General features: G+C 47.3%; 2 protein-coding genes across 2 annotated transcripts in view; both read left to right on the top strand.

Moving 5' to 3' along the window:
• Nucleotides 1–4,951, top strand: part of LOC125532862 (pentatricopeptide repeat-containing protein At4g18840-like) — a 6,639-nt gene extending 1,688 nt beyond the window's left edge. Inside the window, exons 2-3 of the mRNA XM_048696746.1 lie at nucleotides 2,738–4,540; nucleotides 4,634–4,951. Coding sequence (XP_048552703.1) covers nucleotides 2,738–4,454 — 1,717 coding nt within the window. The 3' untranslated portion in view covers nucleotides 4,455–4,540; nucleotides 4,634–4,951. The remainder of the gene's footprint in view (nucleotides 1–2,737; nucleotides 4,541–4,633) is intronic.
• Nucleotides 4,952–5,940: 989 nt separating this feature from the next.
• LOC125511106 (MACPF domain-containing protein CAD1-like) lies at nucleotides 5,941–12,192 on the top strand. Its single transcript, XM_048676395.1, has 7 exons — nucleotides 5,941–6,504; nucleotides 8,206–8,444; nucleotides 8,558–8,753; nucleotides 8,830–8,907; nucleotides 9,788–9,974; nucleotides 10,319–10,482; nucleotides 11,283–12,192. The coding sequence occupies exons 1-7, from the start codon at nucleotides 6,241–6,243 to the stop codon at nucleotides 11,916–11,918; spliced, it is 1,764 nt and encodes a 587-aa protein (XP_048532352.1). The 5' UTR covers nucleotides 5,941–6,240; the 3' UTR covers nucleotides 11,919–12,192.
• The last annotated feature ends 3,245 nt before the right edge of the window (nucleotides 12,193–15,437 follow it).

Genomic DNA, 15,437 nt, shown 5'->3' with positions numbered 1-15,437 from the left:
GCGCCCCCACCCTCGTGGGGAGGGTGTGGCCCCCTGGTGAAGTTCTTGAGCTCAGTATTTTTTATATATTTGGAAAACACCTTCCGTGAAGTTTCAGGACTTTTGGAGCTATGCAAAATAGGTCTCTAATATTTGCTCCTTTTCCAGCCCAGAATCCTAGCTGCCGGCATTCTCCCTCTTTATGTAAACCTTGTAAAATAAGAGAGAATATGCATAAGTATTGTGACATAATGTGTAATAACAGCCCATAATGCAATAAATATCGATATAAAAGCATGATGCAAAATGGACATATCAGTCACCGGTACCCGTCAAATTGCTCGGGGCGATCTCCACAACCTAATTGGAGACCCCGACGCTTGCCCGGAGTTTTACACCACAATGATTGAGCTCCGAACACCACCAACCATCCAGGGCGCCCAAGCACCCAAGAGGAACAAGCTCAAGGATATCAAGCACCCAAGAGTAATAAACTTCTAACTTGTAACCTCCACGTATCACCGTGGAGAACTCAAACCGATGCACAAATGCAATGGCAAGGGCACACAGAGTGCCCAAGTCCTTCTCTCTCAAATCCCACCAAAGCAACTAATGCTAGGGAGGAAAGTGAGAGGAAGAACAAGAAGGAGAACACCAAGAACTCCAAGATCTAGATCCAAGGGGTTCCCCTCACATAGAGGAGAAAGTGATTGGTGGAAGTGTGGATCTAGATCTCCTCTCTCTTTTCCCTTAAAAACTAGCAAGAATCCATGGAGGGATTGAGAGTTAGCAAGCTCAAAGAAGGTCAACATTGGGGGCAAAAACGAGCTCAAGAGATGGGGAACCATTGGGGAAGAAGACCCCCTTAAATAGGTCCCCACGAATCTGCCCATTATGTGCAGAAAAACATAGGAGCGGTACAACCGATATGAGCACCGGTACAACCGGTAACAGGCAATAAGCGGTACAACCGGCCCACAACCGCCCAACAACCGCCCAACAACCGCACCACAACAGAGACTAGTCCGGTGATAGAGCGGTACATGGCCGGTACAACCTTCAGACCAATTCTGGAGCGGTACAACTGCTCCAAACACCGGTTGTACCGGTCAACCGGTACAACCTCTTCATGGGGCGGTACAACCTCTCTATGTAAAACAGGTAATATCAAAACAACCACAACTTTCGCATACGAGCTCCGAATTCGACGAAATCAAGTTTGTTGGAAAGCTAAGGACAAAAACAAACACAATCTTGATAGAAATATCAATAAATAGCAATTGAGAAAATACCCAAAATAAAATGGTGAGAACCCTTTCTTAATTAAGACCAGTAAAAACTCCAACACCGAAAACACAAAAGAAGATTAAAAAGAAATCGGTTTTTGATGAACTCGAGCTTGTCAAGAAGATGACCATGAGATCCAAATCTCACAAGGAGAAGAACCAAAAAAGAAACAAGAGAGATGATGCAAGGATGCAATGGTTTGAGCTCTCGACGAACGAAACGATCAAGCTACTCACTAGAAAGCCCCCCTTGATAGTACGGCAATCGATCCTACAACCCGGTCTCCCAACTACCACTATGAAACCGGTAAAATAGAAAACCTATCAAGGGCAAATCTTTTCCTTGCACATGGTCCACTTGAGCTAGATGATGACGATCTTGACTTCCTCAAGTTGGACCACCTTTCTTGATTGTGTTGACTTGATGAAGACTAGTTGATTGCTCCCCCATACTCCACTATGGGTGAGCCACTCTTCGGCGCATCTTCACAATTCCATTGACACCACAATGGACGACAAGCTTCAAGCTTGATTGCTCCCCCATACTCCATTATGGGTGAGCCACTCTTTGTGTTGCTCCACTTGAACTTGCACACTGCAAACTTGATGACGATCACCACTTGATGTCATTCTCCATGGGTTGTATGAGATCTTCCTCTTGACGCAAGACCATGGAAACATACCTAACCCCACAAAGAACTCTCGCGTAGACCATGGGTTAGTACACAAAGCGTAATGGACGATGCTTACCATACCATGGGATCACTTGATCCCTCTCGGTACTTCTTTTACGCTTTGTGGGTTGAGCAACTTGATTCACTCTTGACTTAGTCTTGATCAACCTTGAATCTTTCCAACTCGCTTCATTTGGATGATGTCTTGAAGGTAAACATGAATGATCACACAATCTTCTTCTTCAAGGCATGCTTGCAATAAGCTCAACTCTCACATGACCAATCTTTGAATAATTCCTTGAAAAGCACTTTGGCCATCTCATAAACTCCTTGAAACCAACACATGTACTTCAAGACAATCCTATGGACAAATCCTTCAAATATAACTCAAGGCAATCGTTAGTCCATAGAGATTGTCATCAATTACCAAAACCACACATGGGGGCACCGCATGTCCTTTCACTAACCCTGCCGGTGTCTATATAAATCGGGGGTTGTAGTCTTTACGGAGAGAGGTATATTCATCATCTCATCACCTTAGGGTTTAGCTCATGCTGATCTCGAGGTAGACCTACCTACTCTGTAAACCATACTTCCTTCATTCCAAAATATAGTGCGCCCGCGCTTCCCGAGGTTCAACTTTGACCATCAATTTAACCAACGAGACCAACTGCGGCGGGACAAAAAATCATATAATTGAAAACTTCTTTCGAATGCGAATTCACTGATATAATTTTGCTCCCGCCGCAATCAGTCTCGATAGTTAAATTTACGGTCAAAGTTGAAGCACATGAATAGAGGAAGCACTACATTATGGAATGGAGGGGTACTATACATCCAATATAATCAAGCATGCACCCGGACGAACTTCTGGGGCCCACCTGCAGCTACCAGTCCCCAGCGCGCGGAGAGGGTGGTGGACCTGGCTTCATGGGCTCGAGCTCGATGGCTCCCGGCTCAAACGCGCCGGCCCGGAGCCGCGCGTCGCCTCCCTCCTCGGAGCGCCGCCGCAGGCCACCAGCTCCACGCGCTCCTCACCAAGCATGGCCTCCTCCACCACCCGGCCTACCTCCGCGCCGTCCTCTCCCGACTCCCTGCCTCCCCGTCGTCCCTCGCCTTCCTACTCTCCGCCCCTCCGGGCGTTCTCTCCCAGTCCCTCTTCTGCCCGGTCATCGCCGCATTCTCCTCCTCCCCCGTTCCTCACTTCTCGCTCGTCATCTTCAACCACGTCTCCTCCCTCTCCATCCCCACTCCGCTCCCCACCTTCCCCGCCCTCCTCAAATCCTGCGCCCGGGCTTTCAAGCTGCGCTCTGGAGCCAGCGCGTCCTCTGAGGCCTTCGCCTTCAAGGGGCTGGAGTTGCACTGCCGCGTCCTAAAGCTGGGCTGCGGTGCGGATCGCTACGTGCAGAACGCGCTCGTGTCCATGTACGGCAAGCTCGGCCGTCTCAGGGAGGCGAGGAGGGTGTTCGACGAAATGCCTGTTAGGAACGCCGTTTCCTGGAACGCCCTAGTGGGTGCGCACGATGTGGCGGGTGATTCGCATGGTGCAGAGCGATTGTCTCAGGAAACGCCTGACCGGAACATTTCATGGTGGAACGCCGAGATCGTGCGGAATGCGAGGGCTGGTGATATGGAGGAGGCATCGCGGGTCTTCAGTGAGATGCCTGACAGGGACGTTGTGTCATGGAACTCCTTGATCGGTGGCTATGTGAAGCTCAGGAGGTACAAGAAAGCATTGGAGATCTTCCAAGAGATGCAGGACAATGGCATCGAGCTGACCGAGCTAACACTTGTGTCTGTTCTTGGGGCATGTGCAGAGATTGGCGAGGTGGAGCTTGGGAAGGGTGTCCACAGTTACCTGGATAGCAAGGGCATTGCGGCTGATGGTTATGTTGGTAACGTGCTCGTTGATATGTATGCGAAATGCGGCAGATTGGACCTTGCCATGCAAGTCTTTGAAAGCATGTCAACCAGGGACATTACTTGCTGGAATGCAATGATTGTTGGGTTGTCGGTTCATGGCTACTCACACAAGGCTCTGAAGCTCTTTGATTCGATGAAAGTTGAGCCTGATCATGTCACATTTCTTGGTGTCTTGATTGCCTGCAGCCATGGTGGCCTAGTGGACGAGGGGAGATCATATTTTAGCAGCATGGCTGCAGACTACAAAATTGTGCCGGATGTGAAGCATTACGGGTGCATGATAGACATGCTCTGCCGCTACGGTAAAGTTGCAGAAGCATATCAAATGATGGATGATATGCCCGTCAAGGCAAACTCTGTGCTCTGGAAGATGGTGTTGGCTGCATGCCGAGTGCATGGGCAAATGGACCTTGCTAAAAAGGCTTTCCACAAATTGCATGAGCTGATGCCCGCTGATGATGGGGATGTCATCACGATATCCAATGTTTATGCAGAAGCAAGGAGATGGGACGACGTTGAGCATCTGAGAACGAGGATAACCGAACACGGTGTTTGGAAGCACGCCGCACACAGTCAAGTTGATGTTCCGTAGCTAATATTTAGAGCGAAGAATGACCGAATTCAGTTCCAGAAGTCTGATTCGTCAACCTGAGTACAGCCAGGCCGCAGCTTCAATAGGTAGCCTAGCGTTCCTCCTTTGTTACATGGTACTATTTCTGAATATTGTGATAATGTGCATATCTTCAATTACAGCTTGATGTGATTTTTTAGGCTGTGTGTTGCCGCTTCTAAGCTTCCAAGTGAAGAACGAAGAGAAACGTCAAGTTAGTAACCATGCTGAGTTCATTTATTCTGTTATTAAGCTGAGAGGACCTTGTTATTAAGCTGAAAATGGCCTGTTTTAAGATGGAGCACTGGTGACCTTGAAAAGCTTAATTTCCTTTGCTGGAGCTACTTAATCGAGTTCGCAAATATTCCGCTTGATTCTTGTGAGTGAAGGTGAAGGCCATGCTAGATGTTACAGCATTCCATTTTTATAGCCTCACGTCATTGAAACAAGATGTCACAAATGATATGGTTTTGTGTCCACGTCTACCTACCCTTGTTCAGTCTTTACACATCTGATGTGAGCACCGATGAGATGTGCAGCATTGCAGGATACGCTACCGCTTGGCTCGCAAACAATCGAAATGGATTATACTACTCCCTTGAATCCATAATAAGTGTTGCGGTTTTGAACTGTAGTAACTAGCACCACATAATGCTGTTTGTCCAGAGTAAAGTTCAGAAGTTGTAAGCAAAATAAGGCTGTGTAGAATGTTTGGTGGGCTAACCTAAACCAATCACGTTTGCTGTGTTGAAGTTGAAGCCGGTGGCAACTTTTGTCCGGGCGCGAAAGCATGTGCTCTTCATCCAACCATGTCTATGGTTTTGATGGATCTCACACCATGGCCACCTCATCAAAACCATGATAACAAAAAGACAACAAACTAATAAACAATCAGCAGATAAATCCAATCCACCCTAGGAAGGAAACAACACGGCAGAGAGTGCGTCTACGTCTTAGTACTCTTGACTTGTACTACTACAAGTTTTCTTTCTCCAACAAACCTTGGTTAAACCAGGCTATTTACAAAGTCTTGATATTATGACTCCTCGTCGACACTCCATATCTACTTGTATCGCTCATGGTGTTGGTCTTTGTGTTCTTCTTGACGTCAATTTCTTCTTTCTTTATCTTTGTTACCTATATATCTTTGTGTCAAAAACGCTTTTATGTTATGGGACGGAGTGAATAGTTTTTTGCCTGGTTTCCTCGTGAACAGATTAACTTGTTTAGGTTCTCGATCCGGTTTTTCTTATAAGCTGGATCAGCCAAATACAAAAAAGGTAAGCTACCCTTGACTCTTCGCATCTAGAAAAAAAATACCTAGTCTAGAACTAGAACAAACCGCCAACCAAAATCCAAAAGACTTTGTTAGAAACCATCGCAAAATCACATTCGATAGACGTCCCTGTCAGACTTTTTTCCCAATTCCACGCTGCAACATCCACTGTGTGTGTGTTTGCCAGCGACAAAGTTGCAGGAAGACCTAGCGAGTCTTTCTTCCGTCCACACGAGCCTTTATTCCCTTTCTTGCTTTTCTCACCCGCGTTCCACTGAAGCACCGGCGGAAATTCCCCCCTCGTCGCCTTCGCCTTCGCCGTCGTCGTCTCTCTTCCGCTCTACTTGCCCCGGCTGTTCTCACAGTCTACTTCAGGCCCTTCTTGCTGCCGGAGAAAAAGTTGAGGATCTGCGAGATGGGTCCTGCTCTCCCCGGAATTCTCGGACGCATCGTAGAACCCGCGGGCGTTCTTGGGCCGCCACCGGTCCTGAAATGGAGGAAGAGGGCGCCCCGGCGCTGCGCGTGATCCGGAGCTCCATCGACGCGCTGGGGCGAGGGTTCGATGCCACCCACGACACCAGGCTGCTCTACTGCAAGGGGTCTCGCCTCGTCGGCGTCGACGACGGCGAGCTGAGCTCCAGGGATCTGGTCATGCCTGACGGGCTGACTGTCCCCGGTGTGCCCAAGGATGTTGACTGCTCCGGTGAGAGTGGGGTTGGTGTACCGGAGACCGCTGGCCCGTGCGCCTTCCACGAGGTGCCGACGACTGACACTGTTTATTGTGTTTTGTCTCTGAATTTCGTCGTTTGTCTGTTAATTCCGTGCTAGCTGCTTGATTAAGTGCATGCTGTTTCTGAACTGTTCTTCGTATCCTGGTAGTGTCAGGACATAACCGGATGCAGCTTTAATCATATGCTATGTAGGAGTACAAGCTGTGCCAATTCCAGTTTTGAACTAACGCAGACTTGTTTCATAGCTTTCAGCTGAGCGGCTGACCCGACGCAACTGACGGATAAGCCAACGTTAATAGTTGGTCTAATTCCGCGATAAAAGAGCTCTGTTTCCAAACAGATTTGTCCATCTGTGATGGAGATCACATTGGTGGGGATATAGGCCGATACATCTCCAGCTTGTATTTCAATCACGGGTAACGCAGTGGAGCTACCTGCACCTGTCTGGTCCGATCATTTAGCGGCTCTTTCTAACCGACAGGAATGTAAATAGAAAAAATCTCCAAAACTTGTAGATTCGCATGAAGTTCCGTTAGTAGTTTATAGGTCGAGATGGAGGTCCCTATTTTAGAGGAAAACCGGAAAACCCAACTTTGTCACCAGACTTTTTCAGTAGATGGAAAAGGACAAAAAAAGACTACGGACCGTACTCTTGCTATTTTACGTCCCTCTTTTTTCTGGATCCCTTCTCTTGTAGGCAAGGATCCTTTCTCTTCAGGGAACCTATGGAATGAATCTCAGACGGCTTTCATTAGATTATGCTTTGCTAAAGGCTGATACAAACGAATAGTGGGAGTTCTTTGTTACGAATATAAATGGAGGAAATATACGAATTACCTTTGTCCTCTGCAAAGATCATAAGATCCGATGGAGTTGGATTGACTTCTCACATCTACTAGATCAGAGATCAGAGTCAGGGGAGCTCTCGTAAGTGAGCCTAAGTAAGCAGTGTGGTTCGAGCAGATCAGTCACTGCTGAGTTCTGCTTTCCTCACAGAGTTGGTTTTAGCTGGAACCGCGCTCTTGCCTTCTTCTTGTGTCCCTTGATTATTGATCTGACAAGTTAGGTTAGAGAATACCAGTGCCTTTTGATCCACCCTTAGGTTTTAAAAAACAAGACAGACCTTCATGAAGACCTTATATTTTTGAATAAGATGGACATTTCCACATTAAGGTGAAGTTACATATGAGGAAAATAATCCTGGACTAGGAAAGCTGCCCTTGTGTGGTAGAACGAGGTCTTCCACCGGGCGGTCAGTCAAGTACTGAAGCCCCTATCTTGATATAGAATAGAAGTGAGTTGACACTAAAAATAGAAGATGCCCTATGATTTTTTAGCCCTGCTATTAATCACTTCGGTTAAGTGATCGAAATATTATGATCTGAAATAGAGATTTGAGATGTTTTAACTTTTTAATGAATCGGGTGTATATAGACACGTTTTAGTGTGCTTGTTCACTCATTTCAATCTGTATTTAGTTCATATTGAAATATCCAAAACATCTTATATTTGTGAACGGAGGAAGTAATACTTTAGTACACATATTTCTTTGAGTCTGTTTACTTTTAATTGCCTCATCGGCACTTGTTTGATTATAAATTTCTATTAATTGTGGCACTAACAAATCGTTTTTTGGTCTGACATCAACTCAGTTAATTATCATCTTGCTTCATGTGGTCTTCAGTCTCACCCGTTCTGTTTTACTTTTGTTTCCGAGGGACTGTAGATGGCTGGGTATTTCAATAAAAAAGCCCAGCTTGCAGGAGATATACCTCTTGGAAGCTTTAATTCAGCATATAGCTTTACTGGATCCAAGAGATTTGATGCCATGGCTACCAAAAGTCTTGGGATGGAGGGCAAGACCATTCCTTTATATAAGGTCCAACTTGTGCGACAGCCTTTGTCAGTGGTAGAGGAAGTTAAGCATGCAGTGCCTCACTCATGGGAACCATCATCTCTCGCAAGGTAAACAAACACATGCAGGTTGCTCTAAAAAAAGGAAGGCCCTTAACAGTGTTTGATATAGCTCACCACTGATGCCCAATGGCAGGCCCTTAACAGTGTTGAGCTTTTAACAGGTTCATTCAGAATTATGGAACGCATGTCATAACATCCATTACCATTGGCGGGAAGGATTTGATTTACATCAAGCAGCATCCGTCATCATCACTTTCCGTGGTGGAAATTAAAAATTATATACACGATCTTGGACATCAGAGGTTTACTGAAAATGAAATCCATACAGGCTCAGGCCCTATAAGATCAATGAATAAGGTTTGGTTTTCTTTAGTTAGATTCATCCACATTATAAGTTAAATCTTATTGTACTTCAGTTATGATTTTGGGTCAGGAAAGAGAAAATCTTGGGTTCAACAGCCAAGGAGTATATCCACAACCTCCAAGCACACCATATATTGCAGCAAAAGAGGCAAGTACATGCCACCCTAATTAATATTTCCATGCTGCATTTTCTTTATGTTTTGATAATGCTGATTGTGAATGATCTTTTGTCAAGTCTCTCTCAATAAAGTACAAAGGGGTGCTTATCTGATATCAGAGTTTGAGCTAGCACACATGCCCAACTTCCTCTGGTTATACAATGTCCTGTAGGAGTTTAATTTTTGTTTGATCAAAATCCTCCCAATCAGCCATTGAAATTGTGAATATCCTTTCGATATTTGATAAATACAAATTGCCAGCAGTTCACTTGGTATCATGGTATGTGGATTTAGTAATAATGTGCCCCTTGCACTCCACTATTGCACTATGTACCCAGTCATCATCAATATGTTGTTACCATTGTTTTGTAGCTACTTGACTGTAAACCATTACAGTTCACATGTAGATCTATTGTGGATGTCCCTTCATATAATTTTTGCTAGACGAACTTCCAGAAAGCAGATGCTTTATTTTCTAGGCTAAATTGGCTCCAGGACGTTGTGCTTGGTAAGCATTTTCTGAAATGCACTGCATGACCGAATGTGTTGATGTGCACTGCAATTTTATGGCCATTTTCTAGAACAAACTATGCCTGCGAAATCTCTGTCTAGTATTTCCTAGTACTCCCTCTGTTTCTAAATATAAGACATTTAGAGATTCCAATACGGACTACATACGGATGTATATAGATGTATTTTAGAGTGTAGATTCACTCAAAAAGGCTTATATTTAGAAACAGAGGGAGTACATCAGTGAACAAACCAGTTGACCTTGCCAGTCATTTCTTTCCGTGTATCATTATTTTATCCCTTGAGTAATGTTGTGCGACAAACTGAAACTCTTGAACCTTCCAACGAATTATCCTGCAGGATGTCACTGTGATTTTCAGAAGGAGAGGAGGAGATGATTTAGTTCAAAGTCATTCTGAGTGGGCAAGAACTGTTAACTCAGCGCCTGATGTTATACATATGACCCTTTTCCCTATAACGACTCTGTTGGAAGCAGCCATCCCTGGAAAAGACCATCTCATCCGGGCGATCAACCTTTATCTAGAATGTAAACATTGCCTTCATATATATTTATGTTTTGAGTGAGTATCTTCACAAATTATTGTTTAGATGTCCTGCTTGCATGCATGAACTTTCCATAGAAATTCTATGGGGATAATAGAAATCTCTATTCAAGAACAATAAAATATGTATAACAAAAGATGGTCCATCGACTGCATATTTGTATATCTGGACCAATCCGCCATTCTTTTGACCAAAAATTATGCTATTGTAATGAAGCTATAGAATGTTTGCAAAATCAGGAGCGTTGTTGTTATATTTTGTTTAAATTTAATTATTCTCTAGAAATAATGATATTTTGATGCGATCATTAACCATTTCTTTTCTTAGATAAACCTCCAATTGAGGAGCTGCGTTACTTCCTAGAGTTCCAGCTTCCCAGAGTTTGGGCACCAATTCGTGATGAGCACCCTCTCCATCAAAGGAAAGAGCCTGTGTGCCCATCCTTGCAGTTCAGCTTGATGGGGAAAAAGCTGTACATCAGCCAAGAACAGGTACTTGGCTATCACTGTGATGTCTATTGACTTCATCAGAAGCTTATTGATGCATGCATGCTATTGTTATCTTAGTCAATTAAACATCAAATTAACAAGTGAGTAACAAATATGCTATTACAATAAACTTTGTCCTTTGTGCCAATATTGCTTTAGTATCGAGCTTAATTTTTCTATAATAACTTTACTAGGTAGTCATACCTTCCGATAGAACCGTATCTTTGGAAATTTATCCACCAGAAACATACAGTGTCTTATTGCCTGAATTCCAGTGGCTAATATAACTCATCTCTATGCAACTCTGCTGTAATTAGAGAAGATGGTTAATGGACACATAAAAGTAGTGCTCTCTCTCTCTCCATGCAAGGACATTGTAATATTTGAGAGACAACGCCGTTTTACAATTTTAATTTGTGCCTATACATAGAGGACAACCAAACGACACAAGTGGAACTGGAATTACCAGAAGTCACCTTCAATCAATTTGTCGAGCAGCTCAGATCCTTGCATCCTCTGTCCAGTGCTCTCTCTCCATGGATTTGTTGCAGGACCTGAAAGGCATTATGTTCTATGAGTGATTTAGAATGTTGCTGACCAAGTTTACGTACATGCCCCAAAGTTTTGGTCATGAGTCATGCCATCTCCATTAAATATGAAACATTATGTCAACAAACCACCAGCTAAAAACTGGTATACGTATCTGCATACTAGTCTCCAGACCATTGCAGTACCTGCACAACTTCTCCCACAGTGCCCCTTTAGGCATCGGTCACGTATCATATCATGTCATATCTTTTCAGGTGTCAGTGGGTCGCAAGCCAATAACTGGCCTAAGGTTATGCTTGGAAGGTGCTAAGCAGGACAGGCTATACATCCAACTGCAGCATCTAGCATCTCTTCCAAAGATCCTCAAGCCTTACTGGGATGCACACATCACGATTGGTGCAGCGAAATGGCAGGGGCCGGAGGAGCAGGACAGCCGCTGGTTCGAGCCTGTGAAGTGGAATAGCTTCTCCCACGTCAGCACAGCTCCAGTTGAGCACCACGAGGTGCTCATCGGGGATGCCTCCGGCGTGTACATTGTCACTGGGGCACAGCTCGGGGTGTGGGACTTTGGTTTGAAGAACGTCCTGTACATGAAGCTTCTCTACTCGAGGGTCCCCGGTTGCACCACCCGGAGATCGCTGTGGGATCACAGCCCTGCCGCCGCCAGCAGCCATCCAACAGTTGGTCCTTCTAACATCATGTATCTGGACCCGGGGGGTTCTGGCGTAGGCTCGAGCGATGCAGGGAAGTTTGTGAAGATCGTGGACAGGTCGGAGCTGTGCAAAGGCCCCGACGACATGCCGGGGCACTGGCTGGTGACGGGCGGGAAGCTTGGTGTTGAAAAGGGGAGGATTGTTCTGAGAGTGAAGTATTCCTTGTTGAATTACTGACAGCGTTATCTGTGTTGTTGAAAACTTCGGAGTGCAGCATATGGTGTTTTAAGTGCAGTTGCAGTTGTGATTTCCTTTTCTTGTTTTGGTAGTCAAGTGATAGATTAATCTGGTGCGTAGCTGTTTGCAGCCGATCGCTGTTCCTATGGTTTTTACAAGAGATTTTTCTCCATGCAACGGAACAATTTTGGTGGAGTTCTTCCCGGTGTTTGTACAGGGCTTCAGTCTTGTAAAATGCATATTTGTCATTCAAGATCGACACTCTTTCTCTTTCCGGTCCCCTTTAAATTCTATGTGACTGATGTATTTCGGTTATGAAAGTAATGGAAGGGGGATTAGCCCGGTTCATTTTTCTTACCAGAGCCTCGTCTCTCATGAAAAGAATAATAATCTAGCCTACTGAAGAATCCGATCCAGATGATGATCCCACTCTCATTGAACGCAGGCAGCGTCAAGCTGCGATAGCAAAGGATTTGGCGATTCCGCTTCTGCTGGATCCAGCAAAAATCCTCGAATTCATCAAAGAATAGATGCACGATCGAGCAAGCCTCATGATGAATTAGACATTCCGCCTGGCCCTCTGCGTATGATAAGTTCAAATATTGGCGGGAAAAAGAGATGAACAAGCAGGTGACGAAATTGAAAAAGCTAAACTAGAGAGCGCCTGGAGCGCAAATGCGCAATGCTCACAAGATGACTTCAGAATCAATTCGCACCAAGGAGCATGAGATTGGCATCATGCAAGAACAACTCGATGCCAGGGTCGCTGGCTGCAGTGGAACTCGACAGAGTCTGAATTCTAAGAGCATCTTCAACGTGGAAACAGAGTCTGAATTCTAAGAGCATCTTCAACTGCGCCTCCAATAGGTCCTTTTCAGGTGTTTTTTCCGTGCCGGCGTCCAAAAATCGGCTCAGCCGCGTCTCCAGGAGCCCATTTTTCGCCGACTTGGATCAAAATTGGCGCCGACGGACCCAGCCAGAACTCAGAGTGCTGGGGGCGCCTGGGGGCGCCAGAGCGAGACGATTTGGCGCGAAAGCGGATGGGCCCGCCGAGTCAGCGACACGCCGTTCGTCGTCCCTCCATCGCCTTGGTTCCTGCGGGAATCAATGCGAAGGCTGCCGCGCCGGTCAACCTCCATCGATGTCCACGGGCGGCGCAGTGAACGCGCGACGCGCGTCCAGCCACGCGTCGTCCGGCTTGCAGCCCGACGCCGCCCAGCTACGGCTATAAAAGGCGACCTCCCCGCCGGTGGACGCCACAGCTCTCATTTTCCCCCCTCTCCGGTGCAGAAAGCAACACTCTCCCTCTCCCCGCCGACAAGAAAGATGGCCGAGAGGTACCCAGGCGATGGCGCGGCGGCGAACGGCTTCGGCCGCCGCCACCTCCAAGAGGCGAGGCGCGGCTGCTGTACGAGGCGGAGTACCCGGCGCCCCCGGACATGCGGGTGCCGGGGACGTGGAGGCTGAGCGCCGGCGGCGTCCCGGTGCCACCGGTGCCCGAAGGGGCGGCGCGGCGGGCGAGATCGCCCACATTCGCTCCTCCCGACGGAGGAAAAAGCCGGAACGAGCCGCGCTACGCCGCCCGAAGCCACGCCCTCTGGACGATGTACTTCGAGCGCCGCCGCGAGGAGCAGATCGCCTCCACCAACGGCGTCATCCCGCGGGGCCACCACAACGCCGACGGGCGGCGCGAGTGGTGGGGCGTTCCGGGCCGCACCCTCGAGGCCGTCCTCGACCACATCGAGACCAGCAACGTGTCGCGCCTCGAGTACCCGCACGACCGTCCTTCTCTCGCCGCCGTGGTAGCTCCTGGACGCCGTGGCGGATGGAGCCGGGGTCGTCCTCGTCGGGCTCCGGCTCGCCGGCCGCGCTCCGCCCCGTCAAACCCGAGCCGGAGGAGACGCCGCTCCGGCGCCCTCGTCATCAACGAGGCCACCCGATCCCCCCAGCGCGGATCCTACCGCCTGGTCCGGCCGAAGCCGGAGCCTGGGATGCTCCCGGTGAAGCCGAAGCACGTCAAGATGGCGGCCCCCAACGACGAGTCCGCCCTCAAGTGGGCGAACGAGGACTACGTCTGGGAGCGGTACACCGCCAGCGCCGAGCGTACGAGTAGGCCGTCGGGCCGCGAGGAATCTTCTAACTCTCCAGCGTTTCCTTGGGAGCGTACGAGAAGGCTCCAGGCCGATCGCCGGGTCGCGAAGGAAATGGCGTCATCGTCCTTGACAGCGACAAGGAGGGCGAGGCCAGGCCGTCCAGCGCACCACCGCGCCTCGGCGACCCGGGTCAGGGCTGCAGCAGGGCCACGTCGGCCCAAGCCAGCCGCGCGACGACGACGACGACGGCGGTGACTACACCCGCTTCTACAGGCTCCTCGGCATGTAGACGGCGGCGACGGCGGCGGCTGGCGTAGTTTAGGCGTTGTTAAGACGTAGTTTGCATGTGTTTTGTATAAATTTCAACAAAGTTTCGCCGAGTTCGTGCAAAAAATGCCGAGTTTTCATATATTTTGTACGGACGTCGCGAACCCGGGACGACCTGTGGGCCGACGACTGGGAGCTAGGTCGCCCCCAGGGGCCAATCTAACGTCGGCTCGCCCCCAGGCGGTTCTTTTTCATCGCCCTAGGGGGCCGAATGGCTGGAGATGCTCTAACACAATGAGGATCCGCAAAGACTACAATCGTAGGATGCCGAAACCAGTTACAGCTCCCACCTCGCAGAAGAAATTTTCTTCCCCAAAGAAGAAATCTACTCTTTCTACACCGAAGAACGTGCCATATCCAATGAAGAAAATGACACTATATTATGCTTCTCTGCCAAAGAAAACCAACCGCTGAAGCAATGGCGAAGAAAAGGAAGGCCTTTTTGTTAAATGCATCTAGTGTCCCCTTTATGATTTTGGAGTATTGATCACAAAAATGATTACATGACTAATGTGTTTGTGAATGTACACTGGTAAAAGTCCCTGAAAAATTGGTTTAACCAATAAATGTGACCCCTAAAAATGGGATGAAACACTGAAAAATTCGGTGCGCGCATTGAAGAATTAGCCGAAGAACTGAATCGTGAAGACCTATCTTTTTTACAGTTCTCTTTATTCTTCACTTAAGTCATAGGTCAATCCGTATTGTTAAGTGGGGTCTAGGTGATACGAAGACAATATTTTTGAAGTGTGCTTAATCCAAATCAATTTCTTCGAATAAAGACTTTGGAAATCTCTTCGAACGTAGTATCTTTTTCTTTAGTGTCCGTATTGGTGCAATATCTGCCTGCCTTGTGTTTTGGAGATTGTTGACAAAAACAGGTATGGACTAATTTGTTTGCTAGTGCATACAGAGAGAGAAAAGTCCATACACAACTGAAGAATATGTTGTCTCTGGTGCTGAGTTCGAGGAACTTCACCGAAGCACATCTGCGTTGCAGAGAAGAATGAGCTATACTTGTTGAAGTGATAGAGTCGAGAAGATTGATGAGAAGAAATCGACCCCTCGAAAGTTTACTGCCGAAGCAAAACTTTTGTCT

The sequence above is a fragment of the Triticum urartu genome, chromosome 1 (genome assembly GCF_003073215.2).
Source record: "Triticum urartu cultivar G1812 chromosome 1, Tu2.1, whole genome shotgun sequence".
Taxonomy (NCBI): Eukaryota; Viridiplantae; Streptophyta; class Magnoliopsida; order Poales; family Poaceae; genus Triticum; species Triticum urartu.
Note: the sequence above shows the minus strand (reverse complement) of the source record. Positions and strands in the feature narration are given on the sequence as shown.